Genomic DNA, 16,102 nt, shown 5'->3' with positions numbered 1-16,102 from the left:
TTGTGTATGAAAATGAACATTGTAAAGTGACGACTTGATTACTGTGATTGAATTATTTAAACAGCATTTGTAAAGAAATGATTCTGTCTCAAGGCTCTTTGATCCACTGTAATTCAGTTCTGCTGATGTGCATTGTCTTTACTTTTTAATTATGTCTTGATTCATAAATGAACACAGGTGTTATAGGAGTTCTGTGCCAATAACCAGAGGCTCTGTGGGCAGCAGGGTTGTCACTTGATTGAAGTTCTGGTGTAACATCAACCAGTATCATACAAACTGCACAACATCTAACCACACAGTACCTAGCACGCAGGTAGTCTAGTGTATCACTCTTTGTTTTGCAGTGATACAGAGGTTGACCTGGGTTTAGGTCAAGTGAGGACAGTGTCCTGCCCGATTTAAAGACTGAAGTCTGAGTCATTTTCCTCCAGTTTCAGTGAAGATATGTCCCCTGCAGTACACCTGCCTGGACTCCCACACACAGCACGCTCTGATCAAACACACATCTGGCACCATCCACACTCAACTGCCTCACACAGGCTCCTGTGGTGCAAAGGTTCATACTGTGGGTAGGCAGGGCATATATGCAGGTGTGTCATAAACAGAATTGCATTCCTGGCAAGTAATCATCTTTTTTTCCCACAGTTTAATTAGACTAAACAGATTACAATGCTGCTGTGCTGTTGCAACACTGATTTGCTGATGTCACTGCTTCAAATGACTTGTTAACTTTTATAACAGATGCAAGGGATGTGTTCCAAAATGTAATACAGCAAATAAAGGTCCTGACAAAGGAGCAAAATCTGCCCTCACTAATTTTCCCTCCACAGCTCAGGGTCATGTAGCTGTGAAAGAAAATAGACATGAAGCACTAACATCAAATGAATGACAGGAAACAAGATCCAGATCTGATACGTGTTTGGTCATTGTTGCCATGTGACTGTTGACTGTGTTGAGAAACCAGAAGAGGAACCAGGGGAGCAGCTGTGATTTATTTGTGAAGAGCTTCAACAACATCAAAAAGATGGGGGTGGGGTGTCTGAGAGATGACCATCAACCCGCCGTTCTTCACATCAGACAACAACGTTTCAACAATCCACTTTGGCACGAGGGTTGGTTCCTTTCCCTCACCTCTGTTTGGATCATAAAGGTCCTGGTTACTCGCTGCTGCTCCGATCATCCATTCACACACAGAGCACGGACTCATCAGGTCACGGCAGTGTGTGGCGCACATTAATCTCTCAAACACAATCATGAACAGAAGCAGTCCAGGAAGTCCATTTTAACATTCAGGTGAATAAGTGACTTTGTGTCACTAAAGAAACACAGTGGGTGAGATCACTGGTACATGACTTTTCCACAGACAATATGCCAATGCTGGAGATTTTAAAACCAAGGACAGAGGAACAGAAGCAATAATTCAAAAGTCTACCGAGGAGACAAAGTGCTAACATCTGTTAGAATTGGAACCATGATTGTGGGTGCTGCTAAAGAAATGTTTTATCGGTTACTTTCAACTCCCACAGAGTGAAAACTGTTTGTAAAAAGGTTCACTAGTCGTGTGGCCCAGCACTGGCAATTTGTCCTTCAAAGGAAGGCAGATCAGAGGAGGGGTGGGGGGGGGGGGTCAGGCACATTTCCCATGCTAGTGTTACATATTCTACAACAAGTTACAGGTGTCAAACAACACAACGTTCTCCCTGCCCACAGCAGAGTCTCTGCTCAGAGGCATGATGCTACAGGAAGCGGATCCCTGCTCCAAACTGGACACCGTCACATATCCTGTGAGAGAGAAAAACAGAGGTCGGGACTCATCATCAGGAGAACCTTCACTCAAAGTATATCATCTGCTGCACTGACTGTTTTCTAATGCAGTTAGGTGTGGACAGGTGGTCTGGGTTATGATTGCTTATGTGTGATTAACGATTGTGATTAGCACCATTAGCCTGGGTGGAGTTACTTTTTAAAAACCCTGTTGATTCCTACAGTGAAGAGGATGTTGTTACTTTGTTTTCATGCAGCCAGGTGCAGTCGTTCCTGCTCATCTTCCTATTTTTTTTAATCTTTTTTCTTCTTCTTCTTTTGTCATATTTGTTTAAATGTTCATTGTCTGAGCTGTGTTCTCTCTGGAGATGCTAGTGGAGAGAGTGCTGGGTTCTCATTTATTAACGATTATAAAAGATGGGATCTATAAATAGAAACTTGACGAGAGAACACGCAGAAACTGTGACCCATGTGTACATTTTGGAGACGGGGGAACTGGTGACGCAGATGGTGAGGTGTTGAATTGAAGCTGGATGGTTGAAATTAAATGTGACATATATACAGTATATACATATAATGAAATAGACTGAAGGGGGGTTCTAGAGGTTTAACATCTAGAATCCTCCTTCAGTCTACATGGCACATACAGGAGACAGGAAACTCCCATATGACTGTTCGATCCACATTATCAAGTCAGTCAGGACAGTGAAGCTCCCCTTCCTTCTGACCCCCCCCCCCCTCACCTCTTAAACAAGAGAACCTGTGTAATTTTAAGTGTTGTAATGCCCTGATCATTTCAATGTGTATATTTATGTTCTTTCTGTTCTGGAGATTTGTTACAATTCATAGTTGAATTCTCCAAGGTATTCATCTGTTTAACTTGTTGATTTTTGAACTCATTGTAATCACCTGAGCGTTGGAACAGATCTTCATACATTTTGATTGTTTAATAAGAAAATTTGGGAGTGTCTGTTAGTTAGTAGTGTGTACTAACAGATGTTTAAGTATCAAGTCTTTACATATCTGATCCTTTGTTGTTCCCTATGTCTGAACCAGCTGATGACATACTTGAGTGGTGGACCAGCTGACAGACACACACCACCCACAGAACCGTGCTGCTGACGGTGTTGGTGTGAAGTAGTCTTGCTCCTACCTGTCTCCACTCTGGACTCCCATGGGTACGCAGTAGTTGAGCTCCAGTCTGGCGATGTTTCCGAGCCTGAGCACGATGCCTGCTCCGTACGACCAGCGGATGCACTCAGCTAGCTTCTGAAGGTGTGCTCGGGGACCCTCACCTGCATTTGCCCATCATTACTATTTCAGTCTTATAATACAGCAGGCATGGTACAGTAATATCTTAAGTGCACCCACCATAGTTGAGGTTGCAGAGGTTCCCAGCATTGAGAAAGAAATGTGTCCTGAACAGGTCTCCGAAACCGCCCTTGCCTGGCCTGAAGGGCAGAGGGGTGTAGAGGTGCAGGCCACCCGCCCAGTATGCCTCTCCACCCAGGTAATCACCTGAAACATACAGAGGAGCAGGACATATCTGTAATGACACTCTAATGATCATCCTGATCATTCAAATAAACACTGTGATCCAGATTATTAATCAAGAAAAACACACAAAGCTCCCTGCTGTTATCCCTCATACAAAACACAGTAAATTATATATATACACATTACATTTGTTTGGCTGGGCGTGCATTTGTTCATGGCCTCTCACCACTAGTGGTTGTGTTGATGTTTGTGTATTTATTGTCTTAACAGTTGTGTGTTTGTTGAATTGTTGATTGTTGTTTTGTTTTGTTTTGATGTTTATTTGAATTGTATGTTAGGACCCCCTTGAAAACGAGATGAGTTTTCTAAAGGGATTTATCCTAAAGAACAAACTTGTATATAAACGGTTCATTAATCCCTCATTAGATTTAAATGTGTGGGTGCAGATCTCTGTTACCAGTTCAGTAAGATCAGTCTTCCATATCATGTTCCATGTTGTTTTTTTTACTATGTTAAGAGTCTGTACCTCCTAGATCTGCCATCAAAGGATCCGAGTCATTATGTCAGCAAATTGTTTATGACGTCTGAAAAACATTCTTCTTTTTTTTTTTTAAGTTATTTTTTCTATATATTGAAAGTTGCAGAGAGCGAGAGACCGGTAAGGACCAAGCCTTTATGATACGTGCTCTACCAGGTGAGCCACATCTGAAAAATATTTCTCCAGAATATATGAGCTACTGATGCTGGTGGAAGCTAACAGCGTTCACATGAAGGATCTATTTCTGGAAAGATCTTATTGAGCCTTTGTTCAGACCAATATAAAGGATGAGTTATTATACACTGAAGGAGGCCATGTCTACTGAAGATCTATGAATCTGCTGTAGGGCCATTGCTCCTCTGTAAAGTCTTCCTGCTAAGCTGATTTCAACTGTATTCAGCAATATTATTGTTTTAAGATTGATAAAAAAAAAAAAGTGGCAGCAGATTAATTTTTTACTCTGTGTTCTGTTTTTACTGTAATCGTGTTTTTTTTTCTCAGATTATGATTTGATTTTGTAACCTTACTCTTGCTGTTTGACAAAGTACAATAAAAGGCATCTTCTTGTGCAGCCTTTAAAGCATCTATTCCTATACACACAATAGTGCAGGTTCTCTCTCTAGACAGTCCAAACCGTTTTTACCTTCACTTTGTGGCCCGATACTGTACATCCCAAATCCTCGTACACTGGTGGGACCTCCAAGGTAGAACCTGGACCAGATACATGTGCATCACTAAACCATCTTTTAAAATCAAACATCTACTGCTTGCAAACAGTGAAACCTACAAACTGATTAATAGCACAAAATTTAAGAAAATATAGCGAGAAATGAGAATACATTAAAAGATAAGAAGCTAATCATTATTGATTTGGAAGTTTTGGTATTCATTAACATTATTGTCTTAGATGTATCAGACATACCTGTCAGCGATGCAAGACACTTGTCCTCCGAGGGGATAAAGCACCCCCCCCCACAGTGAAGCAGACAAGACCTGAGAGGATATGAAATGTTCCTTTACACACAAGAAACCTCATAAAGAGAAAGTTCATTCAAACAGGACAAGGCAACAGAAATACACATTTTTACTGTCTCTCCCTGCTTTGTTGTCCTCAGGTGGTTATTTAAGGGAACTGCAGTTACAAGTGTTCACACGATCTATTTATACATTGAACCTACCTGAACACAAACAACGAAGATAAACAACTAGCTAATATCTTGGCTGCCGTTTTTTTGAAGTACATGAAGTTCACACTGTCTGATTTCTGACTTACTGAGTCCCAGAAGAGTCGTCTGTTGAGCTGCAGCTCAAAATCCTCTTTCAAGAAGCTGGCGTCTCCTCCCGTATACCCAGCCAGCTCCTGCAGGGCAAACACACACCTCAGTGTCACAGCTCTGCTCAGCTGTTTTATCACAATGATGGGTGAAATGTCTTTGACACTCAGCCTCCAGGAGCAGCTGGACTTGCGCTTCCTTTGAAATTGTCTTTTACCCACACTGATCACCTCTTCTTATATTCAACACTTACACTTTTCATTTCTAAACAAGAGTACACTTCTTAAAAAGGTGAGACAATTCCACTTGTTTACACTATGTGTGTGTGTGTGTTTGTGAGTCTGTGTGTGTGTGTCATCATGGAAGAATTTGGTCCTGGAGAGACCTACTGTAGCAGAAATACCATAGATGTATGTATGTATGAATCAATGGATGTATGAATGGATGGAAAACCCAAAATAAATTGATCATCTGAGAAGAATTTTCTGTGTATCCATAGCCTGATAAAGCATGTTACTCTGTGTTATGAGTTAGAAGTTCATCAGTGAGCCACACACCTTCAAGCTTGACACGAAGAAAATCCACCTTGTAACTTGAGTCAGTACACATGTACTCATTTATCAATGAGCACCAGAGCAGACTTTACACAGGTAGTTACTGAGCAGCTGATATGTGATTGTGAAAGTGACAACAAACACAGCATGAAGAACAGACTGTTAAATAAAACACACTAGAGAGAGTCCTGTCTCAACTACAGATGCTGCTGGTGATGTTATCAACACAACTGTGCAAGATACAGTCACAAAACTTTACATGTGTGTAGTTGACATCAAAATGAAGTCCCATGAGTACTGAGTACTTATGTAATAATGTTCTAGTAAATACTGAGTACTAACGGGTCTGAACATCCACATGTTGACAGGCGTTGTTGTGGCTCAAGATGGTTTCTAGTTCTATTTATGACTGTCCTGTATGCTGTCTGCTGTTACTACACTTGTTAGGGGTGTAACACAAAGCTACTATCTGTACCTGTTCATTTCACTATAATGTCTATATTCATTTATATATTTACAGCTTAAGTGTAAGTGTAAATGTAGTAGCAGTCATTAACTACATAGTTTGTCTGATACACTTTATTTTCTTAAGTTCAGTTTCTGAATTATATTATGTCAAGTATCTACGGATGAACGCTAATGTTAGCTAGTTTCTAACTTTAGCCTCAAGTTACGGTTTAGCTAAGTAATGTGAGCTAGTTTCTAACTTTAGCCTCAAGTTACAGTTTAGCTAAGTAATGTTAGCTAGTTTCTAACTTTAGCCTTAAGTTACAGTTTAGCTAAGTAATGTGAGCTAGGTTCTAACTTTAGCCTCAAGTTACAGTTTAGCTAAGTAATGTTAGCTAGTTTCTAACTTTAGCCTTAAGTTACAGTTTAGCTAAGTAATGTGAGCTAGGTTCTAACTTTAGCCTTAAGTTACAGTTTAGCTAAGTAATGTGAGCTAGCTGCTAACACACCCTTTCATTTCCAGTGTTAGCTTATTTCATTACCAATATAAAATGTCATATATGACCTAATGTTAGCTAACACTGGTCCTCAGTCACGAGCATTGAGATGATGAAGTATTAGTTGTTGAAGAGATATATTTTAACATGATTATAGTCAGACTTTTGTGTGTCTGTGGTGGTTTTGTTAGTCTTTTACCTTCTTTTTTAGCTTCTATAAAAGACACCCCCTTTGTTTTCTCTCAGGAAGTATAATGTATATATTTATAATATATAATAATAATCAAGCATCATTTTGAGGTACTTGAGTATTTCCATTTTATGCTACTTTATACTTCCACTCCTACATTTCAGAGGGAATTATTGTTCTTTCTACTGCACTGCATTTGTTTGACAGCTTTAATCGAACAAGCAAGATACTGTAAGGACTGTAACGCTTCACTGAAGCACCTGCACTTTTCTGGGTTCCCTTTTGCCCTGGAGAAAAAGGTGAGCCCCCTGACTGTCTTTTTATAATTCGCACTTTGGTTAATGTGCATCCATATGGACACAGGTGTGAAAGTTTACCTGGTTGACCCGGAGTAAGGCACCTCTGCTGGGGAAAATGGCAGAATTCCTTGAATCAATTGACACAGTGTGCTGCAAACAAAAGCAACATGAGACAAAGGTTTGATAAGAAACTTTTCCTTAAAAATATTTACATCAAAGGCAAATATAAAAAAGAAATAAGACAAAAAGACTAAACAAAAAGTGAGCTAGGAAAAGTGTCCAGGTGTACCGAGAGGGCAGATTTCAGCGAGTGTCCACTCTCTTCCCGCACGGCGAAGGAAGCGCTGCGTGCCAGGCAGCCCAGCTCCCTCCATACACCCTCCCACTTCAGTGTGTGGTTGGTGATCCCCAGAGGAAACTGTAGGCACAACAGAGACAGGATGAATATTCCAGGAGCATTTCTCCACCTTCCTAACTGTTGTAAACTACTGTGTATGTACTTTAAATGTGTTTGTCAGTGCACTCTGGTGAACTGCTCTCTGTCTGGACGGTGCTCATACTGTGAAAGTTAAAGTTTGTCTTGCAGATGATATGTCAGTCTTGCATAATGCATCAGTCGTGAGACCTTGTTTGTCAGCGCTGATCAATCAGCCAAACACAAATTTTCTGAAGACACTGGTGTGTCACACACACACACACACACACACACACACACACACACACACACACACACACACACACACACACACACACACACACACACACACACACACACAAACACGCAGCCTCTTACATTTAGTTCTGCAGACAGGCCTCTGTCGGTCTCTTTTAAGGAGCTCCATGGGAACTGCCCGGTGACTTTGTACATGTTGAGAGTGAGACTGAAACAGAGAACACCAGCTTTGAAAAAGCTCTTTGATGACATCTGTACTGTTTTAAAAGGATTACATCCTTAAACAGTGACAGTGACAGTTACTACAGCTTCCTCTGTTTAAACTGCCCTGATGCTTCACCTCTTGGAGGAGCTGTTTGTTTTCATTCATCTCAGCCTACAAATATTCAGGAAAGTGACAGAGAGAGGGATGAGGGATCTGTGCTGCTGACATACTTGCGTTCAAAGTGTCCAGGCTGGGGCTTGAAGAAAGACAGACCATAGGATGTCTCCTTCGTCCCATAGGAGAACTGGAAGGTGAGTTTCTCAGCTCGACCTAACGTGTTGGGCAGTTTCAGACCCAGCACCTGGAAAACAGGACAGAGTTACATACACTGACAGCAGGTCTGGGGTCATTTAGGCTGTGTTGTCCACCAGTCACTGTGATGATGATGATGATGATGATGATGATGATGATGATGATGATGATGATGATTACTAAAAATAATGCTGTTTTTATACAGTTTCCAAATATCTGCTTTCACTGTAGGGAATAAGCCTGAATCTTTAACATGAAAAATATTTATTTGGTCAAATATGAATTTTTACTTTAAAGTCACTTTAGCCATGTAGTCAAACCAGTAAAAGCACCAATGCAACTACTAACAACAAGGTCTGTCCCAGTAACCCACACCAGTGAGCCAGCATGTCTTACCCAGAATACCTGTCAATATCTGTCACATTCCAATAAATATCCTATTATAAATACCATAGATGAAAACTGACACAAACCACTAGTGATTAACAGTCATCCACATATCAATCCAAAATATTTTTTAGTTTTGGGCATGGAGGTTTATTGATGGCAAAATTAAAATGGAAACACTTTAATCACTTTAAAACCTTTCCATGTGTTTATACATGTTATATGACAGAATTTAAACTTATTCTTCCCTATTAAAACTGCTTTGTTTGTTATTATTATGGCCCAAGCACCGAGGAGCAGCAAAGGTACAAGGATAATATTGTTTTTGTAAAAAATATTATTATTATTAGTTGTACAGGATAATGGCCAGAAGAGTTTTTACAGAACATTATGATATAACAGTAAAGTTGACCTTTTGTCACTTCCACTGTATACGCATGGGAGTGAGATATTGTTCTCCTCCGGTCAGGGGGATGTGACAGACACATTTATGTGTCTATCATTGTCATGTGTGCAATGTATGATGTAGCTTTGGCACTGGTATATTTTGAAATTCTGATGCATTAATTGCACACCTGTCTGTGCTATTGGGTCAGAGGGGTGTTTTATCGTATTAGACATTGAAGTTAAATTGTGTCAGAACTAGTGTATAAATTCTTCAGTTATGGCTAAAAAGTGTTTTGTGAGGACACAGTGACCTTTGACCTTTGACAACCAGATTGTAAATAGTTCATCTTCGAGTCCAAGTGAGTATATTTGTGTCAGATGTAATGAAATTCCCTCTGGGTCACCATGACCTTAACATTGGACCAAGTGTCAAAGCGAACATTTGTACCAAGTTCCCTCAAGAGCACTACTGCGATATCACGTTCACAACAATGGGACGGACGGACGGATAGACGGACAGACAACCTGAAACCATAATGACTCCAGCCATGGCTGTCACTATCATAGAGGCATAAAAAAAAGCCTCTTTGAGCCATACTACAAATCCAACAGGAAGTCAGCCATTTTGAATTTACGTTGCAATTTTTTCACAGCTTGAAGCTATTTCCAGGTGTTGTATTTTAACTACACAATGAAACCGAGAGATATCACATTTAGTAGGTGACATCTGCAGACCTTTGTGATGCTAAATTGTGAAGCTTTTGAGTTTAAATGGAGCGCACTTGACATGGCGTGCAGGTCAATTTTGACCAAAACAAGAAACAGGAAGTTGCTGAAGATCAAATTTCTGATGCTTGATGAGGCTCCAGGCCTGAACACATCTACACATCAATACTAAGTCACAGTCATACTGCCACCTAATCACAACAGGAAGTCAGCCTTATGTGAAAAAATATAATGAGATTTACATGAAATTTACATGGTAAGGTCTACCATGATATATGATACATGATAAACCGAAACATGACATATAATCAGTGGGTGTCCTCTAGTGCTACCTAGTGGACCCAGGAAGTGACACTGAACTCCTTCATGCAGTTTCCAAAAACATGAAAATTCAGTTGTGTCCCTGACACTACAGGTGGAAGGAGCCTGGCACACACAGACTTCCATACCATATGACACTTAATAATAAGCCATTTAAAAACTAGTATTTTCCACAGATTTGGTATAAACATGTTTTAAAAAGACTAAAGTATGTTTGCAGGATGTGTGAGAGGAAAATCCTGACATGAATACTGGGTAGGATTTTCTTAGTTCTTGTGAAACTGCTGTGAAAGGTTAAACTAATGTCCACAACAAATGCACCTAATACAGAGGAGAATATGAGTGACGTGACTCATATGTAAGGGCTGGTTCTCTCACCATGCTTCCTTCATTGTTGCCAACCATGGTGTTGTAGCTTCCTGTCAGTCTCTTGATCTCTGTCACCTCAAACGTCACATCTAGACCATTGGGCAGAGCATCTGCACCTGAAGAGGGAGAACCAATCAGGGTAAGGCAGGTTCATACCTTCACATTCAGCTACTGTCTCATTCAAACCCATTTCAAAGGCAAGAGAATGACCAAATCCCCAATCAAACTGCAAATAACCACTGACAGGTGAGTTCAAACATTCAGTGACTCAGTTACCTTCAGACGTATCGATAAGAACCTCCACCTCATTGAAGATTCCCAGGCGGAGCAGCTTCTGTCTGGCAAGGTGAGCTTTTTTCATCACCTGTAACCAAGAAAGAGACACTTAGTAAACCTCATCGTCTAGACATGACAAAGCAATGTGTGCTATTAGCTTAAAAAGCTCTTTAAAGCTGATGACTATTCCTCACAGTTCAAAAATATCAGAGCATACCAACATAAGAACTGAGCAACAGTTCACATGTGTGTTGTGCTGTCTTGATTTTCTGTACGGCACATAAATACATACGTCAATGAGGTTTTTGGCATGGAAGACATCAGAAATCTCATAGCCGAGCAGATCCTCTTTAGTCCGTCCAAGACCTTGGATGTTGACATGCTGGACAACCACCTTCAAAGACATTTTACTTCGATTACTTTCATATCACTGTCATATATGGATGGCAAGACATTTAAAATGTATTCAGGTGGTTTTCTTCCTCAGGTCTCTGCAAGATTTTTATGCACCATTGTGATTAAATGACTACGATATTCTTCCACCATGCTAACGTACCGCTACCGCGTAATAATTTCTGCAGAATACTGACAGGATAAAGACACCAAAACTGCTACAATAGATACTAAAACATGTAAAACTGGAGACATCAACTTTAAATCTATGTATAAACATTTTTTTTATTTTTACACCAGAGCTGCCGTGATGATACTCACATCTTTGTTTTCAAGGATCTCCTGCTTGGCCTCATGTTCTGGTTCTGGACTATCCACCAAGTCATCAGGGTTGACACCCAGGTCCCGGCCATGCATCGGGACAGGATCCAGACTCTGCACCAATCATAAGGACACATATGTAAAGAACACTGCTTGTTCTATCTAATGCAAAGACACGCAACAGCCCTATAACAAATCCCACTTTGTGTCCACAGAGAGGGTGAGTCAAGTCTGCTCATGTGTGGAGCTGGGACTGTCTTGTTTTGTATCTTTTTGTGTTACATGGTGAGGTGAAAGCAAAGGCATAGGTTTGCATATGGACAGTCAATATTTTGGGAGGACAGAATTGTCCCTACCAATATTTGAGTGGACTTGCTCACACCGTGTTTGGAAGGAAGTCATATTAGATCAGTCCAGTGCCCCCCAAGAGGCTACGTCTCCAAGACAACTGATTTAGGCATGCAAGAAATTGATTGACTAAAAGGGTAGGGACTATCTGAAAGCTCATGTCATGTGCGAATATTGCACTGGTACCTAACCTCACCAGCCTTTCCACTGTGGAAAAATGTCAACTGACGTTATTCAACCACGTAAGCTAGTGTTAACCGGCAAGCTAACCATGGCTTCTGTCTTCTGTAATCTAGCAGTTAGGTTGCTAGCAGGAGTAAAGATAAAATGGGTGGACATATCAAAGTATGAGTTGAATATCTGTCAAGAAATCACATGAAAATGTCACCATGAATGAATTACTGAGTACGCTGGAAACAAAGCAGCAGACCAGAGGAGTAAAGCAGGCTGATGAGGAAACAGTTGCATCTTCAAGGTTTTAGGTGAGGGTTTAAAATGATAGTGTGATTAAATATATGTATATATAACTATCATTTAATGTAACCATAGTCCACCTATTCTGATGTTAACTCGTAAGTTATTATAACAAAGTATCCGCTACTGTGAATAGTTTTATTTAAATGTCATTACATTTCTGAATGTAAACTCAGATCTTATGTTAATAATACATTTGGTTGACAGCATTATAAAAGGCCTTTTTTTTTTTTTGGAGGTGTGTGAAGGTTGTTGTGTCCCTACCAATATTGAGAACAAACGTACATCCTTGGGTGAAAGTGTAACAGTAACACCTTATAATTAAATCTAACATGGTCCTCCTCAAAGACATGACAAAAGAAAATAAACTATGTATGGCTCCTTTAAAGGGCAGCTGTCATGGAAAAGAAAGGGCAGTAAAATCAATGGGTGTGGCTTTTTGTCAGCTAGTGTCTGATGTCCTACAACCAGTTACAGCACATAGACAGTTGTTATATAGAAAATGAACAAAAGCATATACATTCTGGGATTTCTGGTTACTGTACTCAGACAGTAGACCTAAATAACATATGAGACTTTAACAGAAAAGTAAAATCATCTCTTTGTCACACTGTTTCATAAAATACAACAACTTTATTCACTGTAAATGTAAATATCACCAGACAAATGACCATTATAAGTTGGCCATAAGAGGATATCTGTCAAATACGTATTGATGATATCTACATTTGATTGGTAACATAATGTGAAGACAAAGTTATATCGTTTCTCCATCAAGAACTCGCATGTTGACATTCGGTTCACTCAGTCCCCGGCAGCGGAGTGTCACTGAACACCGAAGATAGATGCTGGAGAGACCGCAGCCTTCTGCACACACAGTAGGCAGGGAGGTCATGGTCAAAAATCCGCACATAGACCATCTGTCAGGGAGAAATGAGCTTTACCTTAGCATGGACAGTCCCCATTGTAAATACCCGCTCCGAGGAGCCTCTTCAGTCGGGGTTAACTAGTCTTCTCGACGGAGAAAATGTAAGATTACAGTGGCTACTTGCTCCAATACCAAACCCCCTTCAAGGGAGCCGCCATGACAGTCGGAGAGATCTTGTGCTGTGTTTGAGGACTCCTCTTACAGTACGTCATCTCTCCTCTCCGTCTCCTTATTTGACTGACATTTAAGCACCTGCATCGTTATGTTTTAACCCCTACATGACAGGAAAAGGAGATTTAATATGAAAATAATTGTAAATATTGTAGCCTACTGGTGTTTCGGTTATTTCAGAAGTTAAGCAACACACAGCAGGATGGAGACGGTAGTGGCCTTTATAGATGTTCACTACTGTCGCTCTACAGCAAACAGCATCTGCCTCCACTGACACACTGTAGGACACTGTTGTAATGTAGGACATGGTAATATAGTAGATGTGTGAGACCACGTAGCGGAGAGGAAAACAACTCACTATGATGCTATTGTTCACACTCATAGATGTGTTGCTCTTAAAGGCATCACCGTGTCTTCGCTCTGTGATTGGACAGAAATGAGAACGCATGAAAGTGGGTGGGGCCAAAATCGACCCTAAAATTTTGACGCAGCTTCTCCAGCAGATGGCGGGGTTTCATTTCAATAAAGCAGACCAGGGCCGGTTTCACAAAGACAGAGTTGACTATGGCTTAGTTATAACAAATAGTCACACTTCAGATAGACGTCTTAATTCATCTGTTGCTCAAAGTAGTTTAGTTCTTGACTATCTTAAACCGGATTGTGGTACAATGAATTCTGGGTAAAATAATTAAATAATCTTTTTTCCAAAATAAAAAAATGTTTAAGCGACATTTTACTTTGGAAATTCAGCAAACAGTGATTTTGAAAAAAATGGCTGCGTTTTTCTTTTCTCATTGCGATCTCATTAAAAATGTTAGCAAACCAAAAATTATGAACCATGTCTAACATTGAACGAATCTATGAGCAAAATTAAGACTGATCTAATGCCACAGCCCAGTCTAAACAATCTTTGTGAAATCGGCCCCAGAACACTGGCCAAAGTGAGTCTTACTTTGGTCTGAGGAGATGTTGGTTCGATTCCAGGCCAGCTTTGGCCTGAAGTGTGTTTGATTGTTGTAGACTGTAAAACGTATTAAAATGTAGTCATAGACATAGCTGTAGTGATAATAATACACTTTATTTATATACCTTTTTCTTAACAAAGTTACAAGGTGCTTTTCAAAGGAAATAAAACCAGCTGTAGGCTACAGGCCTAATATATCAGTCACTATACAACCTCCCTCGCAGTTAAAGCCTTTATATCTCAGGAAAATGTCTTTGAGTTGCAGATACACTTTGAATAAAAATCACCATTTACTAAAGTTACCTGAACTGTGTTGCTTTAGCTTCCCGGGCTCCTTGGTTGGGCGCTGGGGGGGGACAACGTTATTGAACTGTTAGCTCATTAGGAGGGACTTAAACCATGAGAATCACCGCAATATTTTTTCTTATTTAATCTTTGAAATGAATGGATGGTTGGTGACCCTTGACATAGCTGGATTATCCCGCTAATGACATGTGGCCCCTATTGAGTGTGCCTTTTTAAACACATTCCCAGGACCCATTCAGTCCAGAGCCCCAGAGACCAGCCAGTGTTCCTGTGCTGGGATACTGCCACACCCCAGGTAGGCTGTGTGTCAGTTACTGTGTGATCATTTCATTTCTTCAGTTATTCAGGATTGTGCTTCAACTATGAGGGGTGTGCTGTATGTACAGTATGATATAAGAAAAACAATTTTATTTCATTTCCTTCTCTCTGTTGACCCTTCAGATTTATAGGAAATCAGGTTTTTAGGTTTGGGAGACCTTGCATACCCCCCCCCCCCCCCCCCCCCTCTGCCCCTCATTAAGTAAAATAAAATTGATAGTTAAGCTAAAAAAGGAAATGGCAAAAACTCTGTGTGTGTGTGTGTGTGTGTTCTATATGTATAATAATAATAGTAATAATTAAATTTTAATTATTATTACATATTGTGTAGCTAAGTATGCTGCATGTCTCTCCCTCTCTCTCTTTCTCTCTCTCTCTCTCTCTGTACTGGCACAAACAAGCCAATCAGAGGGCTGGGATTGCCTCCCCTGTCTCTCCTGCTCTCTCTCTCCCCCTCTCCCTCTCTCTCTTTCTCCTACCGCTGCCAGTCTACCAAAAGCGGTCCTCCTCCTCTCCTATCAGAGACACACACACATACACACACACAGTCCAAACCCCCAGAAAAGCCCTGCTGAATCCTCACACCGTCTGTCAGCATGGGGAACGCTTGTTTTTCCCGGGACGTTTGTTTGTTTATCCTCCTCATAAATACTTGCAGGGTGATGGGGAATGTCGGACTTGCAGGTAAGAGCTCCCCTTTCCTAACTGTCTTGCTTTATTGTCAACCATTACATGCACCTTTAGGTGGCTTTAGTGTGACGGGGGGAATGATGGGAACATGTGTGAGTAAGTGCCGGGGATAATCTAATGATATCAAACATCATTAAACACAATTAGACCACTTTAAACTTGCCTCTGACTAACACCAGCAGATACCGCATGTTCATTTGATATTATTATAATTTATGACATTTTCATGTGCTGTGATATTAGAACATCATCGTAGTGATGCAAAAATACACTTAATATGTCTGGAACTCCCACTATGTTCGACACGACGGGATTGGTCATAAAAAAGACATTTATTAAGTTCCATTTAGTCGTTTCGTAAATCATACCTCATTAATTTAATAACAAAGTCTTAGTAGAAACTCAGGTTTAGTTCAGTTTTTTTTTTTCCTGAAAAGCATTTGTGATGTGCAAATGAATTTCCAGTCGGTTTC

General features: G+C 40.4%; 2 protein-coding genes across 4 annotated transcripts in view; one reads left to right on the top strand and one right to left on the bottom strand.

Moving 5' to 3' along the window:
• Positions 1-973: 973 nt before the first annotated feature.
• On the bottom strand, positions 974-13,358 carry samm50l (sorting and assembly machinery component 50 homolog, like). Its single transcript, XM_056368071.1, has 15 exons — positions 13,197-13,358; positions 11,431-11,544; positions 11,009-11,110; positions 10,717-10,804; positions 10,450-10,556; positions 8,169-8,299; positions 7,854-7,941; positions 7,350-7,478; positions 7,139-7,210; positions 5,073-5,159; positions 4,722-4,792; positions 4,443-4,510; positions 3,136-3,282; positions 2,918-3,059; positions 974-1,782 (listed from the first exon to the last, which is right to left on the bottom strand). The coding sequence occupies exons 1-15, from the start codon at positions 13,215-13,217 to the stop codon at positions 1,737-1,739; spliced, it is 1,413 nt and encodes a 470-aa protein (XP_056224046.1). The 5' UTR covers positions 13,218-13,358; the 3' UTR covers positions 974-1,736.
• A 2,076-nt stretch (positions 13,359-15,434) lies between these two features.
• scube1 (signal peptide, CUB domain, EGF-like 1) overlaps positions 15,435-16,102 on the top strand; it is a 111,101-nt gene continuing 110,433 nt past the window's right edge. For all 3 annotated transcript variants that reach the window (XM_056367876.1, XM_056367875.1, XM_056367874.1), the window contains exon 1: positions 15,435-15,623. In XM_056367876.1, the coding sequence (XP_056223851.1) occupies positions 15,536-15,623 (88 nt within the window). In that variant the 5' untranslated portion in view covers positions 15,435-15,535. The remainder of the gene's footprint in view (positions 15,624-16,102) is intronic.

Source organism: Seriola aureovittata, chromosome 22, assembly GCF_021018895.1.
Source record: "Seriola aureovittata isolate HTS-2021-v1 ecotype China chromosome 22, ASM2101889v1, whole genome shotgun sequence".
Taxonomy (NCBI): domain Eukaryota; kingdom Metazoa; phylum Chordata; class Actinopteri; order Carangiformes; family Carangidae; genus Seriola; species Seriola aureovittata.
Note: the sequence above shows the minus strand (reverse complement) of the source record. Positions and strands in the feature narration are given on the sequence as shown.